Source organism: Amphiura filiformis, chromosome 16 (assembly GCF_039555335.1).
Source record: "Amphiura filiformis chromosome 16, Afil_fr2py, whole genome shotgun sequence".
NCBI lineage: Eukaryota > Metazoa > Echinodermata > Ophiuroidea > Amphilepidida > Amphiuridae > Amphiura > Amphiura filiformis.
In genome coordinates, this window is record NC_092643.1 from 49,475,417 (window position 1) to 49,497,108 (window position 21,692).

A 21,692-nucleotide genomic window follows, 5' to 3' on the forward strand; every position below is an offset into this window, starting at 1 on the left:
GTTATTAAAACGTTTTTATACTCTTTATATAACCCGACATTTAAATGTTTTCTGTAAAACATTTTTGTTTGCTGAGCAGTAGATTATCAAAAAATGCTTTTTAAGGTTATGAAAACGTTTTATACTCTTAATATACCCTTTATATAACCCGACATTTAAACGCTTTTCTGACAACCTTTTATAACCATTTATGAATGATGTCGAAAACGCTTTTGTGTTTGCTGGGATAATCATGCATAACTTGCAGATGCAAAATCACAATCAACTGAAACTTTTGGATTCAGTTTTTTTCAGTAGATATCTACCAAAACATACTATCAAAAGGGATATAAGAATCACTAGATACTCCTTTAACTCTAATGTTGATAATATCAATACCATTGTAATTCTAGTTAATTAATAAAATATAAACAACAGTTTCTTGAATAACTTGTTTCTTTTCAAATTTATTTTGTACAAAATTTATTACTAGTAGTCTTCAAATTTCTGAAGCTCACAATTCCATTTTAGTTTCCTGTCCTACAAGGATTTCTAGAGGAATTGGAAGGTATTTTTCCTTAAAATAAATCTCAAACTATGAATGAAATCAGTAATGTAAGAAATAAAGGGTAATGCATTATACTTTATGCCCAAACAATGTGTCCAAGGCAGTAAAAGTAAATAATGGGTGAGGCACCCTTTAATTATATTCCGTTACCACAAAATATTGTGATTTAAAGATAAAATATCTCTTTTTTGCCCAAATATTTGAAGTTGTTTACCTCAAGGTGGAGTACATATTCGGTATTAATGGTAATTGTTATGGTGGACAACAACAAAAATTGGCATGGAAAATTTGGTGCTTTTCTCAAAAAATGCTACTTTATATCTGCTGTGCTAGTTGGATTTCTTTCATGCATCATTTCCTTTCTGAAAATGTGTACTTTTTTGTATTTATCTTCATTACTTTTAAAGATACAAAACAAAAAAATATCAAAAATTTCCCACTTTGAGGGATCCTGTCTGCAGTAAAAAACAAAACAAACAAAAAAACACCTCAACTTCAAACACCCTCTAATCGAATGGGGTTCCTTTGGTTTAGAAAGTCAACACGTCCCTGTTTTACAATAGTCATAGTCAGAGATGATAATACTTCATGTGGGAACCAATAACATCTTGCTGCAAGTTTACTGTTTCAGAAGAAGTTTACTGTTTCAGAAGAAGTTTACTGTTTCAGAAGAAATCTCTAACAATTTGATCACGCACTATTACACCATCTGCAGGAGGTTGACCCTGGAAATCTTCAACTGGTGGATCTGGAGGAGATTGTCGTCTATGATGAATGGTTCCCGCAATTCTTTGGCTATGTTGAACAGAACTGTGCAGGCAACTATTGTACGGCAAGCTTCCTTCGGACTTGAGCGTATACCTATCTTCAGACACATGAATTTAGACTTGATTTGACCATTTACTTGCTCGATGAACACTCTCGTTCTGGGGTGAGCCCTGTTGGAAATAAAAACAAACAAAAGAAATAACACTGAGGAATTATAATAACATTATTTATAACAATTCTTTTTTTTCAATATTTATTTGAAAGTAATAAAATTAATACACATCTTCAGTAAAAAGAAAAATAATAATCTATGATAGCAGTATTGATTCAATCAGATATATAAAGCAATATTGATGCTATCAGATATGAGCTATCTTCGGTAGAAAGCAATATTGATGCAATCAGATATTAGCTATCTTCGGTAGAAAGCAATATTGATGCAATCAGATATTAGCTATCTTCAGTAGAAAGCAATATTGATGCTATCAGATATAAGCTATCTTCAGTAGATAACAATATTGATGCTATCAGATATGAGCTATCTTCAGTAGAAAGCAATATTGATGCAATCAGATATTAGCTATCTTCAGTAGAAAGCAATATTGATGCTATCAGATATAAGCTATCTTCAGTAGATAACAACATTGATGCTATCAGATATAAGCTATCTTCAGTATAAAGCAATATTGATGCTATCAGATATGAGCTATCTTCAGTAGAAAGCAATATTGATGCAATCAGATATTAGCTATCTTCAGTAGAAAGCAATATTGATGCTATCAGATATAAGCTGTATTCAGTAGATAACAATATTGATGCTATCAGATATAAGCTATCTTCAGTAGAAAGCAATATTGATGCTATCATATATAAGCTATCTTCAGTAGAAAGCAATATTGATGCTATCAGATATGAGCTATCTTCAGTAGAAAGCAATATTGATGCTATCAGATATAAGCTATTTTCAGTAGAAAGCAATATTGATGCAATCAGATATAAACTATCTTCAGTAGAAAGCAATATTGATGCTATCAGATATAAGCTATTTTCAGTAGATAACAATATTGATGCAATCAGATATGAGCTATCTTCAGTAGAAAGCAATATTGATGCTATCAGATATAAGCTATCTTCAGTAGAAAGCAATATTGATGCAATCAGATATAAACTATCTTCAGTAGAAAGCAATATTGATGCAATCAGATATTAGCTATCTTCGGTAGAAAGCAATATTGATGCTATCAGATATAAGCTATCTTCAGTAGATAACAATATTGATGCTCTCAGATATGAGCTATCTTCAGTATAAAGCAATATTGATGCTATCAGATATGAGCTATCTTCGTAGAAAGCAATATTGATGCAATCAGATATTAGCTATCTTCAGTAGAAAGCAATATTGATGCTATCAGATATAAGCTATCTTCAGTAGATAACAATATTGATGCTATCAGATATAAGCTATCTTCAGTAGAAAGCAATATTGATGCTATCAGATATGAGCTATCTTCAGTAGAAAGCAATATTGATGCTATCAGATATAAGCTATCTTCAGTAGAAAGCAATATTGATGCAATCAGATATAAACTATCTTCAGTAGAAAGCAATATTGATGCAATCAGATATTAGCTATCTTCGGTGAAAGCAATATTGATGCTATCAGATATAAGCTATCTTCAGTAGAAAGCAATATTGATGCTATCAGATATAAACTATCTTCAGTTGAAAGCAATATTGATGCTATCAGATATAAACTATCTTCAGTAGAAAGCAATATTGATGCTATCAGATATAAGCTATTTTCAGTAGAAAGCAATATTGATGCAATCAGATATGAGCTATCTTCAGTAGAAAGCAATATTGATGCAATCAGATATAAGCTATCTTCAGTAGATAACAATATTGATGCAATCAGACATGAGCTATCTTCAGTAGAAAGCAAAATTGATGCTATCAGATATTAGCTATCTTCAGTAGAAAGCAATATTGATGCTATCAGATATGAGCTATCTTCAGTAGAAAGCAATATTGATGCTATCAGATATATAAAGCTATCTTCAGTAGAAGTACAAAAATGGCTGATTTTATGTTATACATTTTTCTGTTATGTACCTAGAGAAAGTGCATTTTTACGTGGTATTTTACCATGTTTATAAAAAATCATGAAAACAAAATTATTGTTCATATTCTTTTGTTTAGTCACACAATATGTGTTAAATAGAATATCTTTTCAATGTTAATAATAGCGATGAATGTAGTCTCCTTGCAAGTGCTAATGCCCTTGTTCCAATTACCCACCCCACTGTTTATTTTACCCCAATTTGTTGAGCTAACTGGAACCCCATGACCATGTATGTATTTGAACTGAGTACAAGAAACAAAGCATAAAATGGGAGTTAATATGTTAAAACTAGTTGTAAAAACATAATTATTATCTACTTATTGAAACACAAAAGTCATGGATACCCTCCCGACCGTAAGTGATTTATTGCTTGCGCCCATTTACACCAAACGATTAGTCAGTACTATGTAAGCCCAAGTAAATAAGCAAGTGAGTTAGGGACCATTCACAAACACTTGTAAGGGGGTCCTGATGCAAAATGGGGAGGGGCATTAACAGTTTTGACCCTCCTAAGGGGGGCTGAAAAAATTGACCACAAATTTCCCCTGGAAAATTGAGTATATGCTTTTCTATGGATTTGACCCATAGTTTTCATGTCAAAAAAGGGGGGACTGAAAATTTTGAGATCTGAAAGGGGGGCGAAAAATTTTAAGTGATGAATTTTTTTTGCCACGTGTTCACGGTAGAGCAAATAACATAATGTAGGCCTACAAAATACATAGAGGCCTACTGTCAAATAAGAGCTTACCTGTTGTACGCATATTCAGCAGGTGTACGCGGTTGTGAAATTGGTGTTAAGAGCCATGGTTTCAACCCGTACTCCACCGTCGCCAATGAGTATCCCATCTCTTCGTCCTGCATCAAATTCCTGCCCAATTGTGCTGTGGCGCAAAATCCGAGAATCATGGGATGAGCCGGGCCATCTGGCAACGACATTAGTGATAATGAAAAGCTGAATTACACATGAGCTGAACATTGATGGACTTGTTTCTATTCCGATCTACGTAAGCGTAGGCGTTATCTCCGTGTTGGCACCTTTCATCAGTACATGTGTGCAGTCTACGGCGCTGACAACTTGCGGAAACCCAGCAACATCAAAAACTCTTGTTGAGTGGTCGCTACTTCCTCTGGCGTTGATGGGAACTTGACATATTCTCGTTTCATTCCAGTGAGTACTTTTGTAACTCGACGCACAATTCTACAAGCGCTTCGCTTTGCTCACTCCATGGTGATCACCGTGATTGTTGTGCACCGTCCCTTGAGCGTAAAACTTCAGCGCCACGAAAACTTGCATTCGGGGTCAATGGCATGACTCTTCTAGTCTGGTGTCGTAAATGAGGTGTTAAAATATCGAGTACATGCAAGACGCCTCTGGGTAAATCTATATCTCTCGTATATCTCATCATCATTAAATCGATCTAATGGGTTAAGCCGATCTCGAAATACTGTTCATGGGCGGAGCCCTCGGGCTACTACGATCCCCCATCATGAGTTGGAGGCCATTTCTGCTTGTTTTGAATATTTGGCCGAAATTTGTCACATGATAATCACATTAAGATCAGTCCCTACGTCCTGTTCAGACTAGACGTAGGGTACGACCTGTATGGTACGTAATGAGAACGGGCTACGACCCATTACACGTCTTACAAGTCTTTGTGAAACCCAGAGTAAGATGCGTCTTACACTAAGTTCTAAGATGCGTCGTACGGTCCATTACGACGCATCTTACCCCTAAGTGAAACAGGCCCCAGGAATATGTCTTGTATTGATGTACATAATGTATACATTACCAAGTGTCAATTTGTCTGAATCTAAAGTGCCGAAAAATTATGAATGTATGCATTTTTTCCATATGCCAAATAGCAGAGGTGTAAGTACAATATGTTAGAAAAATATTTTACCTAATGACCCCATGTTAACATTGGCTAAATAAGCTTTATTTTTTCCTCAAAAAGGTACCATGGTTATTGGTATTTCTTGTTCCCTTAGTTTCCCATTTTGACCCCTTAGCTTAACTGAATAAATACCGCTCACTGCGCCTAGTTTTCTGTACTTTTCCATCTTGATTTGAAATAGTCTAGGGTGTGCGCTTCTAAGCAGCAAAGTCACTGAGTTGTTGTTTAATGGTTTATGGAATGATCTCCATTCATCTCTTATGGAAGGCATGACCTTAATCTCCCACACAGGGAGTGTAAAATCCAAAATTCCAAATGGGGTTACCTGAATCCTGAGTGACTTCATTTGAAATTCACACTACTTGTGTGGGAGATTAAGATCATGTCTTCCATAAGAGATGAATGGATTTCAGCTGGAATAGCCCAATTCAGCATAGTAGTCTTACAGAGGAAATACAGCCACAAAGCATCAACTACCGTAACCACTCGGGTATAAGCCCACCCTCCTAGATGGCAGATTTCACTTTGAAAATGGGGGTGGGCTTATAACCGGGGAAGGGCTAGTGCTTGAATTTAAAAATAAGAACAATCAACCCCCATTTGTACATGCCCAATGTACCAGTAATTTCTATCATCTATGTCAATTTCTTAAAATAATAAGTGTGGAATGTTAATTATCAACTGATATTTTTTTATATTTGTTCTTAAATATAAGAGGAAAGCATTGATTTGGTCAAAACTTAGTACTGGGCTTATACCTGAGTGCACCCTTGTTCCCAGAATGTTTTAAAAAATAGATGGTGGGCTTATAGCCGAAGGTGGGCTTATACCCGGGTGGTTACGGTAATAGTGTGCCCGGAAATAAATTGGACTCATGTTTTATCCAGCATTTTGCCATAATCTATGATGATCAGTGAGGTAGACCGATTTTATGTGTCGGTCATGGAGGGTAAATAGTGTATCTCCAGATAATTTTGCTATGTTCCCGGCAAACTTCAAATTCAAATTCAAAGCATGTTGTTGTGTGCATTCTATGTGTATACCCTCCATGACAAACCAAACCAAAATGGCAGATTTACCATAGGGTCACACACGGGGCAATTTTGAATCTGTACACTGTGGTATCATCTCTTTAATGATGATAGATATGTGCATGATTCAGGCGGAATTTTAAGAACAAATTGATTGCTACAATTGTATTATCTGAAATATGGGTCAAATTCACCAACTATATATTTTTATAGAAAATATCCATTAACATTGTTTGTGTTTTGTTCTTTCTTGCTTTTGTCAACTTGTGTTTTATAGTCGTAGGTTAAAGTCATCAGATGAACTGTCTTTTGGCAACGATGTGTACAGGGTAACATTCTCCAACAAGGATGAGTTTCCGCTGTTTGGATGCAAATATGATTTCCACCTGGAAGGAGTTGTAGACTGTCCAGAATTCTTAGTCTATTTCCCAGTATTAGTAGAGTAAGTAAAATTACTAAATGCGATTGTAAGAGTGAGTTGAAGACTACATAGAATTTTTAGTACTTTCCCAAGTTTTAGTAGGGAAAGTAAAATTACTATTCTACTAACACTACAAGATTTCTATTAGGACCACCTGTACAGGTACACTGTCGTCAAGGTACTTGCGTACTGTGCTGTACCACTGCTGGTGGGGTATGTGCAGTAGCAGCAGTAATAATACTGTGTAGGCACTCTGTGTGTACCAGTCAGGTACCTTGTCGATGATGTACCTGTGCAGGCATCGTGCAGGAATCATGAAAATTAGGATCTTAGCATTCTGTGGAAAGATGTGGACCTGCTCTTGATGTTACTGATGTTCTTCATAAGCTGGTTCTATACCCAGGGTTCTATAATGTTGCGAACATTAGACCAAAAAAATTGTTTGCTTGTCCTGCACAAGTTTTTCATAATTGGATCGGTCAGTCAAGATTTATTTTTAAATATTCATGTTTTTAAAACAGTTTAGAAGTGTGTAGAAACTGTAAAAAACAGTTGAAAGAAAAAAAACCCTTTTTTCCAGATTAGGTTCGGTCCGTGGATGACAACCAAACAATCTTTTTTTTTGGCCATGTGGAACAAGGTTAGTCTATATAGGTATAAAATGAAATAAGAAGGGTTTAGTAAAGTTAAAGATACTTTAAAGTTATTGACACTTACTGTATTTTTTGTTCTTCTTTTTCAGAATGGCTAAGAAGTACAACATGGAGCTTGTATTCTGTAAAACATTCCATGAGTATTTCACACAGAATCAAGACAATAGAGAATTCAGAAGTTTACTCAGCAAGATGAAAGCATTTGAGGTTTGTGTTTAAACATTGTTGTTAACTATCCATGTAGGTGTCGACTGCAGACGACAAGTTCAAATTTTCTTTAAAATTCAAAAATATCAGAATCGTACATTAGAATGACCATATTTGGAATCAGCATGAAAAATGCATTAAAATGAGTACAAACAAGCCTAGTATTGGTTCATTGTTTCTGGCAATAGCTTAAATATGTTGAGAAAATATCTGAAAACTTGCTGAATCCTATGGCCAGCACGCAAAGCATTAAACCTTTATACAATGTATCATGGTATCAAGAGATGTTTAGATGTCAGGTGAGGAGTATCCAGACTCGGCCATACTTGCCTGTCATGTTTACATGGAGGGGAAAGTAGTGTACCCTCTTCATCGTGTTGCAATGCATATGATCTTAGATCTTTTGGGCAGATAACTGATTAAAGTTACCCTTCCAAATTTAAACTTTCAAATTCTATTTGCAACCCTCCTGTGAACATATATAGTGCAAAAAATTCTTCTGAGCAAATCCAGAATTAGATGTTACATACCTCGATCAATGACAGTTTCGTGCTAACACTTAGCACTTTCTCAAATTGTTTAGAAAGTGCTAAGTGTTAGCACGAAACTGTCATTCATCGAGGTATGTAACAACTAATTCTGGATTTGCTAAGAAGAATTTTTGTACTGTATATTTCATTGACAATCCTGATGAACTTATTTGCAGACCTCCTGTGATCATGTCACTGAGTAAAGACAATTGTTATTGCTTAAAATCAGTAACCTGATATGGTTGCAGTACCGTATTTCGTCGAATAAACGCCCCCGGGGGTCGTTACATTTTCCCAAGGGGGCGTTTATTAGAGGTCATTTTTAGCACGAAAATTCCCGTTAAAATCATTAGGTAAGCTTAAAAGTCACGCTAAAATGATGAACTATGACCTTTTGACACTGACTTTTGGTTCACTTCCGGGTTCGGATGCAGATTTTCGCCATTTATTGCTGTTACACGCGACCATGTGAGCAACTTGGTAAGCTTACTACACAAGATAGCATGGAAATATCGGAATTTTTGAAACATCTTGTTTGAAAAAAGTGGTGGGGGGTGTTTATTTGAGGGGGGCGACTATTCGACGAAATACGGTATGTCATAATTTCAATGTTTTTTTTTTGTTTTTTTTAAATTTTTGCAGCAATATCCTGCTGATTCAGACTCGCCACTGGTAGGAACTCAAGAAGAGGATTATAAACATGTAGAACAGTATCTAGAGGATAAGAAATCAGAATCAAGTCAACAAGGGGATACTGGTACTAGAAATCATTCACAGAAACTGGTAAGTGTAGCAATTGCCTGGGCACAGTGTAATTTACCCATTACCAACTTCAAAGTAATGCCCCATATTGCCTTAGCTCTAAAGCTGCAGCACCCATATTTATCCAACAGTCAAATATGTTGAAAAATCACTCATGAACTTTCATGTTCATTTATTTTTCAGGTTCAAATTATTGTTAAATTATTCAAATGCTTATATTTACCCCATAACGTATTTGAGATTAAACATTGACTTTGTTGTATATTTTACACCCTGCTACGATTGGTACACTCAGTCAGTATTGCTAGTGTTTATGCATGCAGCGCGTGCATAGCTGACCCCCGTTCCCACACACACAGCGGCCATGCGAAAGATGGATTTTTAATGTCACAAAAAACAAGAGAACCGCCAAATTTGCAACGGACCCGCCTCACAAGCGTCAGCGCATTCAACGCTACGATAATACACGATGTTACTTTGAGATAGACAGTGACATTCATACACACAAAAATTAAATATTTGCAATTAAAAACTTGTGTTTTTGAACGATTCTGAATTTTATCAATGAAAATGCAGCGATTACGTCATTGGGTTAACGATTTTCCAACTGCTGATTGCGTCACTGTCAGTGATCTGTGCATGCACGGTACGGAATGATTTTTCGTATGGGTAAAATATACTGTGCTGGCGCCTATTTCACTAAACTTTTAATCCTTTGTATCTCAAGTAACCGTTTGTAAGTTATGAATACCCTTATACTAGATGTAACTCTAAGAAGGGTCGTAAGTCATTTGAGTGAAATGGATTTTACAATGTGTCTTAAATCCATAATGTGTGATTTGCATAAAGAATAGATTCCTATTTAAATGTTAGTTTTCACTGATAGCTACTGATCACATTTTCCCACTTTGATTTTGAGCCAAACAAATGGGGTAAACAAAGAAAATTGCCATTTCATTCCAGTGCCAACAATGCGCGTATTAGCTTGCCGATCGTATTATTATCATGATTATTGATGGAGTGTGATGCAGCTGAGATGTACAAACAAGACGTAAGACGAATAGCGATATGAACGCAGTTTATACGTCAAGATGCAAGACGAATAGCGATATGAACACAGTTTATACGTCACTGATTCAATGATACACATGCAAGCAATGTGTTTAGCCATCACTCGATCAGTGAACTCAGAATAAAACTGGAGATCTCCGGATTAAAAATAAAAACTTAATTTTACTATAATTAAAACACTTCAGGCTTAGTCTTTCGCGTGATATTTTAGTACACCACTGGGCATTACAATCATGCAAAAAGTAGAAATTCAAGAAAAATTGAGGGCATCACTGTGGAGCAAATCACACATTATGGCTTTAAGTTATGATTGATTTTGAGACATACAAAGCTTCGTAAAGTTTAGGGAAATGGATCCCTGGTGTTCGATAACACCACTCTTTGCAGAAGTCAGGTGAGATTCACATACCATAATTAAACAATCTGTAGTAAGGGTATAGAATCCAAATTTGGTACTTACTTAGTGGCAATGTGCTATTTCAGTTGAGATCCATGATACACCTCCTAAGGAAAACACAACCTTAATCTCCCACACAGGGGGGTGTAGATTTGAAATTCACACACTTTGTGTGGGAGATTAAGGTCATGTCAAACTGCACATCAGTTGTTGGATGGTATTGTGAAAAAATCTAAACATTTTGCCATATTCCTCGGTCTAAAGCAAAATGTTTAGATTTTTCACAATGCCTGATATGTAATTGATCAAAAGTTATTAACTGAATTCATGAACATCACCACCTTACAAAATATCAAGATTTTATTCTCTGAAATTTGTAAAAATAAACAATTTGAATTACAACTTTCTAAAGGATCAATTATAGCAAGCTAAAATCACACTACATGCAAATATGGCAGTTGCATGCATGTGAACTGTTCCACACTGAGAAGTCATTGTTCAGCGTAATTAAAAACCTCTGCATGTACGTACATGTATCATCTAACAAGCAATTTGATTGGGATCCACATATGTGTACATCCATATCAAAAGGATGCACTTGTCAGTTCAAGTGGAGGTCACTTCAAATCATCCCCAAGTCACATGGTTTTGGAATGTTCTCTGTATTCCTAAAACATGTGACTTTGGGGATGATTTGATGTGACCTCCACTTGAGATGAGTCTGGTATTTATTCCTAACTACTATTATGTGAAAAGAGACATATGTAGCAGCCGACAAGTGCAGCATTTTGATAATTAAAAAATTTCTGGAAGCGCCCATTGTATAGCAATTATTGTTTCCACATCGGGTGAATCCTTTATTTCTGACTTTGTCAAATTCCTTTTTTAATTCTAGGGTACCATGTCGAAGGCAGAGTGGGATGCAACCAGCATGTATCTTGTATTTGGCTTTGTAAAACGAGGGGACAAACAACAACAACAACAACAACAACAACAGGGTAGTAGTGCAGAGAAACCCGACAGCAGCTCACAAGAAGTTCAAGAACCACCAACCAAACTACAAAGAACTTAACTCATCATAAAAGATTGTATTGTTAAAGTTATATTAATTCAGGCCAGTACATGAACATATGTGGTGTGATCAAGCAAAATTAGTCTGAAGTCGGACATGTCCAATTTTCAATTTCTTATAGGATTGTAAAGAGCATTTGCAAAGCTACATTTTGCAGAGAATCCCATTGAATTTGGACAACCAGTTCAAAAGATAAGAGCAGTTAAAGAGTTTATAAAACAAGATGAAACATAAGGAAATACTGCCTTTGTTTGGTTATATCTCAAAATCAGTATTTCTGGCTTCCGACTGATTTTGCTTTATCACATCACATAATGTCTCTCCCATGGTATTATGAGACAAGCCACTTGTATGGAATAGGTGTGACTGCAATTATTGTAGCACTGTCTACATAAACTACGCGCAGGAGGAAAACATGATTTTGAGAGCCATAAGTTATAGACCCTAATTACTTGATACTCAAGGTTGGAACCGGAAAAATACTGCATCTTAGAAAAGAGTGTTCCTCCAGTGCTTAAGGTTATTAATTATTTTAAACTGTTGTGATTTGGTAGTTCACAGCATCTTACGAATGGTAGTGAGCTTTGGCAAAAACTGCATTGCTCAATTCATAGCGGCGTGTAGAAGAATATAAATATCACAGATACACTTTTATAGGTGCTGCGGTTCTTGAGTTACGTTGTAAAGAGGGCTGAAACAACAACACTTTTGTAAATCGTACATAACTCATTAACAACAATAAATTAAGCAAGTTTGCAAAGTATATGATTTGTAGAATGAACTTTTGCAAAACATCAAGCGTTAATTTTCAATAATATATTGATATAGATAATGAAAATCGATTTTTAATGTTACTTCGACCAACAATACCTCGTCTACCCTTAACGTAAACTTTGTCCTACAGGTAAAGCTGTTATCATATATTTTATAGGGTATGTAAGACATGTATGAATGCAGGCTCAGAAATCCGATGCAAATCTGCAAATCGATTGGCGCAAAGATTCTTGTAAAACATCAACTGGGCGAATCCATATGGATTTGCATAAACTATCCTCTACCGTGACATGGACGGTAGACAGGTCCAATATTTGAGTAGTGGATGCATACTTGTTTATTTCAGTTTTGCATACTGTGATCACGTGCGCGTATTACATACTATGTCTTCAATGTGCTACGTACGTGCAGCTAGTAAGAGGGCAGTGAACCCTAGTTACGAAGTGCTTTATTCTTAAATTATGTTTTGTACTTCATATTGATATTTTTTATGCGCCGTTTGTTTATCATGAAAAGGTCTTACATTCTTAGTGGTTTATTGTGAAGAGACTATACCGTAGTATTCTAACAGCATTTAGTGAAATTCTTTTAAGTGCAACCTGATAGTCAGGAATTGACCTTCTCGGTATTAAATCTCATAATTCTTAGCAGTTAGACATGTGATATTGGCACACTGAATGAGCACATTGTTACTACGCACTTCGCATCTTTGAAATGCGCAGTAACAATGTTCGCTAAATGATGTGCACATCGGTGTGACATCAAATTACGACATCTCAGGTCTAACCGCAAATAATTATGGGATTTACGGAAAAGATCAGTCAAAGCTCTTAGCCACATACTAGATAATATACTATACAGGCTATTCACCAACAGCCAAAGTCCCTGTGCTGTGTATGCTGTGAAATATGCGGTGTGTGCGTAGCAGTTTCGTTCTCGCACTTCATGGAATGATTGGCCCTCATTAACAGTTGATGCTGGAACTTTACCCGTTGGTGAATAGTCTGTATTAGTCTAAGCTTGCAGCATAGAACTGAAAACTTATGTCTGGCTCAGCGGAAAATGTCTGTAGACATGGTGCAATACACTAGCCTTGAGGTGATATCTGAACCATGAGGGCACGGTGGAGCAGTGGTATGGGCTCTATCTCGCAATCGGAGGGTTTGTGAGTTTGAGCCACGGCAGTGTCATTGTGTTCACATGTTGTGCACTTGAGCAATGCGCTTTATCTCACTTGCCTCTCTCTACCCAGGAGTAAAATTGGGAGCTGTTATGAATATTGTCCAGTGAGCGCCGCACATGAGCATGCCTTGGGCATTGTATGACAGCTGACATATTCTATAACGACAGTTGAATAAATGTAAAGTGCTTTGATACACATGAAAGGCACTGTATAAATGTCAACATTTATTTATTTTAACTTCCCTTCTCCCAAATTGAATGGGTGCATATATGAAATGAATATCTTCATAGGACGATTCAATTTAAGCATATATATTATATGTATGATTTCATTATGGCAAATGTATGACTGTAAGGTAACAATACTAAGTAAATTAAGGAGGCTGTGTACTCTCAGACATGCATGTAGTAAAAGTGCAATAACTTTGTAATTATTCACGCAAGACATATAAAAGTATACATTTTTATGAAGGCAAGACATCAATAAATCTTAATATAAATACAGATTTGGGGTAAAAACAACAATTATGAAGAAAATCACAAAAAGTGAGTTTTTGGCAATATTTGTTAGGTACATCATAACAAAAAAACACTCTTTCCAAAATATTTTATTTTGTTTTTAGCTCAATCTTGAGGCTCCATTCCAAAAACGTTTTTTTTATTTTTTTGATATTGGCCTTATTTTTTGAGATATTGACCATATAAGGCATCAAATTGAACTTTTTAAAATTCACAAATGCCTATTTGCACAAAATGATGCCTAAAATCGGAAATAGACCAAAACATAAAAAAAATGAGAAAACCGTTTCTTGAGTCGATCATGCTTTTTACGATGATCATATTTGCTTACCTATAGATGCTGTATTTATTGAGTTATCGTAGTACCTAAATCGTCATTTTACCAAGAAAATGAACATTGCAATAATGGCCGTTGAAGTTTAAAGTGGTCACATTTTGCACTTTCATCGAATCTCACAGGAGAATGCGGCAGTTTTCGTTTTTCTACCTTATATTACGTGAACATCGGGTAAATCCACAGCCCCTTGAGAAGTTTGAGCGAAATCCATTCATAACTTGATATTTAAATCGGGTGAAAGAACTTGAAAAACCCACATTTTATCAGCTAAAACGGAGCCATTTGACCACTAGGTTTTTGTGAAATCAGTGCTTCCGTGGTGTTTCCATATTATGCGCCGCGCATGCAGATAGGCGTCGCGTATACATAGCGTATCTGTGCGTTAACAAATTGCGCGATACGCAACACGATGCGTTGTTGCGCGCGTGTACCTTGCTGGTACAACAAAGATTTTCTTTCCTTTTAAATTTCAAACACGAGTGGAATAGTGAGATAAAATCCGTAAAATATTGCAGTTGGAGTTTACAAATCTGGATTTTCATTCCTTGTATTTATAAAAAACATAACAAAGTACAAACATATCAAAAAAACTCAATTTCGCGAAAGAAACAATGTCTAGAGTACACAGCCGCGTTAAACACTTGACATTTTTCCCAAAGAATAGTTTGCAATACCTATAACATCAGTGGGCCTGATGATGCATCCGAGATAGGATGTGAAATATTGCCACTCATCAAAACGTAAGTCCAGTAGATCAGATTATAATCTCAAGTTCATAGTAATACCTATAAAGTTTTGTCACCAAGGTAACACTGCAAAATAGCTCAAGCTCAATAGGATTCAATGTGCATTGGCTGACTACTAACAAAGGCTGGGAAGTTTTATCAGTTTGTTGAAGTTTTGAGCCAGACTCCTCAATATTAGTACAGTGTGCAAAATAATTAAGGTACCACTTATGTTTACCCCTGTATATCCTTAACAAAGACAGATATTTCATAATTTGTTGAAATCGTTCAAGAAATAAAGACACAATGATCCAAAAACGCAAGGAAGATGCAAATGCAAAAGTTGCCATTGCCTTATTGATTTGTATACAAAGCGTTCTTAAAGTGCTACTTTTGATTTTTTTTCCTCCTTCTTCTTCTTCTTCCTTATAAGTGCCTCCCTCATATGTATGAGTATTGTCGCACTGCGTACAGACAAGCTGTAGTTTTAGATCACTGGTTCTTTAATTCTCAACCAATATCAGCAAATGAGGCCTTAAATCAGAGCTCAAGGGTATTGGCTGCTTGTTCTAATTTTGACATATTTGTTTTTGTTCAGGATATACAGGGGTGAACATAAGCTTCTTCTTTTGCACACTCTATATTATGCTGTAGGGGAAACAAAAGTTGATAGGAGATATTTTGGATGAAACTTGAACAGGAAATTTTGGAATTTGTCAGGCACACCATCTCACAGCAACATAGCAATGAATATGATAAGTTCTTGACATCTAAAACTGTTAAAAGAATACTTAATTACCTTATAACGTTATTTTTGTATAGCATTTGCCTAAAAATAAATGGAAAATTAATGCCTGTTTTTGTATTAAAAATCCTGTCTGTTGTACATATTTATTTTACAACATCCACATGTGCATAATACAGCGTGTCCCAAAAGTAACTTAACATTGTGAATTTGGCATATCTCAAATAGTTCCTACTTCATACCAAAATGGAGAACATATTCACATAGATTGATCTTTTAGAATCATTCTGATACCAAAAACAGCATTATTGATGACCCCTTGACCTTACTGTGCGACTTTATATGTGTGTGTATCAAACCCACAAAAGCAAGCTCATTATGTTATTTGTTCGCACATGAATGATGCGCTTCCTTGAACAATAGAGTGGGTAACTCACTGCATACGCTCCCGGGCACATGTACATTTAGGTATGAACATTCATGGGTTACATGTCCTAGCGTAAGCGTGAATGCTGTTTTAGATTATAATTAGAATATATTGACAATATTAAACTTTACTTTAAAACAGTTTTTAAACTGAATGAATTTCCTATAGATCAACGGATTCAGATCGTATATGGTTCTTTGCTGAGACAAAGTGGGACAAACTCACTCAAGCAAAGTTTAAGGAACATTTTAATGTAAGTTATGCACCCAGCCGAAATACAATCCAGCAACTAGTGCAGAAATTCCTATCAACTGGATCTGTTCATGATCTACCTCGGGCAGGACGTGGAAGAACAGGAAGATCGGCTACAACGATGTCATACGAAGAGCGGTGGCGAAAAGCCCTAGACGATCAGTATGTCGACTTTCAATGGAGAACAACGTACCGCGTACAACTGTTCATCGAATCCTCAGAAAAAATCTTAAGCAGTTTCCATATAAAATCCAGATGCAAATGAAGATTACGCATTGAAAACAAACAAACAACCAAACAAACACAGCAAAATTAAATAAAACAGATATTAAAACGATACGGATTATCGTCTTATCACGCCTCAAATGACGAGACTTATTTTGCGTTTATAAAAGTGGGTTTTACTGTACGGTAGATATCCATTAATTTTATGCCAAAGGGTCATGACCACATAGGCATGTTTAGTATCATAACATTTCTAAAAGAATTATCTAGATACTGTGCAATTTTTGTAACAACACTATTAACCTAACGCAAGTTATGGCAAATTCACAATGTTAAGTTACTTTTGGGACACCCGGTACAAGAAAGAACAACATACTATGCAAACTTGTCCATGTTCTCAAACTGGTAATCTGGTGGACCAAAATGAAGCATCAAATTAATGCCCCCCCAATCGATCTGAAATTTTTTAAATCCCATAAATGGCAGAAAAATGGCTATGTGCCCCCCCAATCAGACCCGTGCCCCCGTCTCCAGTCATGCGGTGCCCCCAATGTGATGACTCACGCTACGCCACTGTTTGCTTCCACTTTGGACTGTCTCTTGAATTAGGCTTCTAATTGGCAACAATTATTCTGTTTTTGTTACTACTCAGCGTAGTACTCGCATCATTAAATCCCAACTTGCGCTCATGTAAATTCACATACCGTTTTTGTTACTGCTCGCATCATTAAATCCCAACTTGCGCTCATGTAATTTCATGTAAGTGTGTATCAGTCAAGCATTACGCAATGCGCAACTAGTGTAAGTGCTGTGCTTAATTTTGTGCATGCCATTCTATATCAATACACAATTCACTTCAATACTGAACAATTCTAATTTTACAATCTGCCAGTTTATTACGAGTTAAAAATTGACTACAGACTTTCACTTTTAAGCAGAACTTTACCCCGGGACTTCGTTCTCTAAAACACTGTCAATCATACTTGTTTATCAATCAAATCTAACCACAAGACTTAGCATGGTGGTACAATACACGCTAGATGCGTACGTTCATCCACCAACTTTCGCGCCAGCACAAAAGCGCCGCATTCCATAGATGTGTACCATGTATAGTTAATGGTAATGGAACGTGCGGGAAGATTTAAACAATAACGAGATCTGGGCGCCCAATCACAAGCCAGATTCATTTAAAGATGCATTACATCATGACCAATTTTAGTTAGGCCAGAAATTGGCCTAACTCTCCATAGAGTCCCGTGTTAAAAATGTTAACCGCAAGTCAAAGTCAGTAGTCCACTTGGGAAGCTAACAAACGGAGGGAGTAGGGTGACTGAAAAGATCAGATGTGAAAATCTATCAATTGTGCACAAATAATTGAATAAATTAAATGTAATAGCCAGAGTATGCACAATTGGCAAGTGAACTACGGAGAAGTCTACCCTTTGCCCCCCCCCTCTGAAAAAGTGCTGGCTACGCCACTGACACTGAGTCCCTTTTCTTGGTCAATTTTGATATAAAAGTATAACTTTGTCAAATTAAGATAAAAATTGAAATTTTGTGAAATTGTGTTCAAATATAGCCAAAAATCTGGGCCTTTGGTATAAAGTTTTTTTGGAATCACATATATGGGCCCATTTTGAGATTCTTGGAGGCACATCCCTACCCAAATCAAACTTGAGTACTCCAGACCATGGCCCACCCACAGCATATGTGCAGTGCAGCAATGGAGAATCATAAGAGATTAACTTGATCCAAAAGCTTTCTTAAAAAGCTTTAAAACCAGAGATTATCATTCAATCATTTATTGTTCATTGCCACTTTGTCCAAAGCTAAGTTCATCCCATTTGAGCCATACATTTCGTCAATCTTGTGTAAAATATACACTTTTAGCATACCATGATTGCCAGGCCTTTTAACCTTTCCCTCCAACAAAAATTGCTTGTTGCAATATTTTGGAACGAAAAAAAACCCAGTAATTTTGTGTTTTTAATTTTGTGTTTTATTCATTGTTTTGTGTTTTTGTTATTGTTTTGTGTTTTAGTTATTGTTTGTGTTCAATTAGTTTGTGTTGTATTATTGTTTTATTTATTATTTTATTTATTTATTTATTTTTTTGTTTTTGTTTGATGTGTTAGTTTTAGGTATAATTTTGTGTTTTTGTTGCTTTGTGTTTTATTGTTGTGTGTTTTAGTTGTTTAGTGTTTTAGGTATTTTGTGTTTTATAAAATATAGTCATTGTTTGGTGTGTTAGGTATTGCTTTGAGTTTTTGTTATTGTTTTGTGTTTCAGTTTTTCGGTGTTTTTAGTTATTGTTTTTATATGTTTGGTGTGTTAGTTTTTGTTTTGTGTTTTTGTTGTTTTGTGTTTCAGTTATTTTGTTTTTTATAGTTTTGTGTTTTAGTTATTGTTTTGTGTTTTAGATATTGTTTTGTGATTTAGTTATTGTTTTGTGTTTTAGTTATTGTTTTGTGATTTAGTTATTGTTTTGTGTATTATTGTTTTGTGATTTAGTTATTGTTTTGCACTTTAGTTATTGTTTTGTGTTTTAGTTATTGTTTTGTGTTTTGATTATTGAATTTTTTTAGTTATTTGTGATTTAGTTATTGTTTTGTAATTTAGTTATTGTTTTGCATTTTAGTTATTGTTTTGCATTTTAGGTATTGTTTTGTGTTTTAGTTATTTTTTTTGTGTTTTGGTTATTGAATTTTGTTTTATTGTTTTTTATGTGTTATTGTTTTGCATTTTAGTTATTTTGCATTTTAGTTGTTGCTTTAATTATTGTTTTGTGTTTTAGATATTGTTTTGTGATTTAGTTATTGTTTTGTGTTTTAGTTATTGTTTTGTGTTTTAGCTATTGTTTTGTTTTTTAGTTATTGTTTAGCATTTTAGTTATTGTTTTGCATTTTAGTTATCTTTTGTGTTTTAATTATTGTTTTGTGTTTTAGATATTGTTTTGATTTAGTTATTGTTTTCTGTTTTAGTTATTGTTTTCTGTTTTAGTTATTGTTTTCTGTTTTAGTTATTGTTTTCTGTTTTAGTTATTGTTTTCTGTTTTAGTTATTGTTTTCTGTTTTAGTTATTGTTTTCTGTTTTAGTTATTGTTTTCTGTTTTAGTTATTTTTCTGTTTTAGTTATTGGTTTCTGTTTTATTGTTTTGTGTTGTAGTTATTGTTTTCTGTTTTAGTTATTGTTAGTATTTAGTTATTGTTTTGTGTTTTAGTTATTGTTTTGTGTTTTAGTTCTTGTTTTGTGTTTTAGTTCTTGTTTTCTGTTTTAGTTATTGTTTTCTGTTTTATTGTTTTGTGTTTTAGTTATTGTTGTGTTTTAGTTATTGTTTTATGGTTTTAGTCATTGTTTTCTGTTTTAGTTCTTGTTTTCTGTTTTAGTTATTGTTTTCTGTTTTATTGTTTTGTGTTGTAGTTATTGTTTTGTGTTTTAGTTATTGTTTGTATTTAGTTATTGTTTTGTGTTTTAGTTATTGTTTTGTGTTTTAGTTATTGTTTTGTGTTTTAGTTATTGTTTTCTGTTTTAGTTATTGTTTTTTGTTTTAGTTATTGTTTTCTGTTTTAGCTATTGTTTTCTGTTTTATTGTTTTGTGTTGTAGTTATTGTTTGTATTTAGTTATTGTTTTGTGTTTTAGTTATTGTTTTGTGTTTTAGTTATTGTTTTGTGTTTTAGTTATTGTTTTGTGTTTTAGTTATTGTTTTGTGTTTTAGTTATTGCTTTCTGTTTTAGTTATTGTTTTCTGTTTTAGTTATTGTTTTCTGTTGTAGTTATTGTTTTCTGTTTTAGTTATTGTTTTCTGTTTTAGTTATTATTGTTTTAGTTATTGTTTGTATTTTACTTATTGTTTTGTGTTTTAATAATTGTTTTGTGTTTCAGTTATTCAAATTTTGTGTTTTAGTTATTATTTTTGTGTTTTAGTTAGGGCCTATTGTTTTTTATGTTTTGTTGTTGTTTTGTGTTTTGTTTGTGGTGTCTGCTCTAACCTGGTGGTTGTAGTTCATCTGGTTAAAGTTCACCCTTGTGCGGGATATCCTGTGTCAGGAGTTAGCCGGGGAGTTTAATAGCACAGTATAGTGAGTATAGGCCTACTTAGGCCTACAGATGCAGATCTGTTACAGTAGGCCCTAAGTATTTCAGCATTAATAAGGCTGTGTATAAACTTATTTTTTTGCTGTACCATGGAGTGCAGCCTATAAAATGGATATTGAAATTTCACATATCGAAATGCCAAGAAGTATGAATCCCGAGATAAAGAGAAAAAAAAATTAAGAATAGGCTAATAAAAACATTTTCCCCACCCGGGGTCACCCTCCAATCAATGAGACATGGGTCAATGTCATTCATGCTCCCCATGCCTGCCCACCCCCCTCGCTCGCCAAAAAATTGCTTACCCTCCGCCTGCCAAAAGTTCTTCGCCCCCCCTGAAATTTTTTGGGTCTCAATTTGCAAACCACAATACTCAGTAGGCCTAGGCACAGTGAGCAGGAATGTTTTTAATCTGTAGGCCTACTGCCCTTGGCCTTTGGGTCCGCTTTGGGTGCCTTTTTTTAGAGCGGTTTTATTTGAAAGGCGCCCCATGAATGTGTGCCATCGCCAGCTAAAAATCACTCCCCCTTTTTGGTTGGCCAAAAAATTCTTGCCCCACCCCTAATTTTACCCCCCCCCCGTTCATAATTATAGCACAGCCCCTTGTGAAGAAAATTTTAGGGAAATGGAACTTCAACACTGAACTTGTTCTGACAAGCATTTGCCTGAGTTTATCATTTATTTTTTGCCCGTCAGTCACCAATTTTTATTTTTTGTAAATATAAATTGATAATAATTTTTTTGTTTTACAGATCCCCGCAACACTATTGACAAAATACATGACTTGTAACTTGATATTCATGATAAGAACTATTTACTGATTCCCAATCCAACCCAGAATCCAAGCAATGACGCATTTACGTGTACAAGCGCATTCAGGGAGATAGAAATTTTGTCCTTGGTGTCCCTATTCTTTACTGTGTGATTGCATTTCGACC

At 35.0% G+C, this 21,692-nt stretch overlaps 2 protein-coding genes across 2 annotated transcripts in view; one reads left to right on the forward strand and one right to left on the reverse strand.

The window, feature by feature from the left end:
* The window catches only part of LOC140136144 (mRNA cap guanine-N(7) methyltransferase-like), a 37,287-nt gene extending 25,179 nt beyond the window's left edge, over positions 1-12,108 (forward strand). The window contains 4 exon segments of the mRNA XM_072157849.1: positions 6,641-6,805; positions 7,527-7,644; positions 8,817-8,957; positions 11,300-12,108. Coding sequence (XP_072013950.1) covers positions 6,641-6,805; positions 7,527-7,644; positions 8,817-8,957; positions 11,300-11,476 — 601 coding nt within the window. The 3' untranslated portion in view covers positions 11,477-12,108.
* Positions 1,248-5,498, reverse strand: LOC140136420 (putative nuclease HARBI1). The gene is given in 6 exon segments (XM_072158144.1): positions 1,248-1,485; positions 4,186-4,256; positions 4,258-4,380; positions 4,382-4,459; positions 4,462-4,564; positions 5,491-5,498. Coding segments are annotated over 6 exon segments (621 nt in total).
* Positions 12,109-21,692: the final 9,584 nt, after the last annotated feature.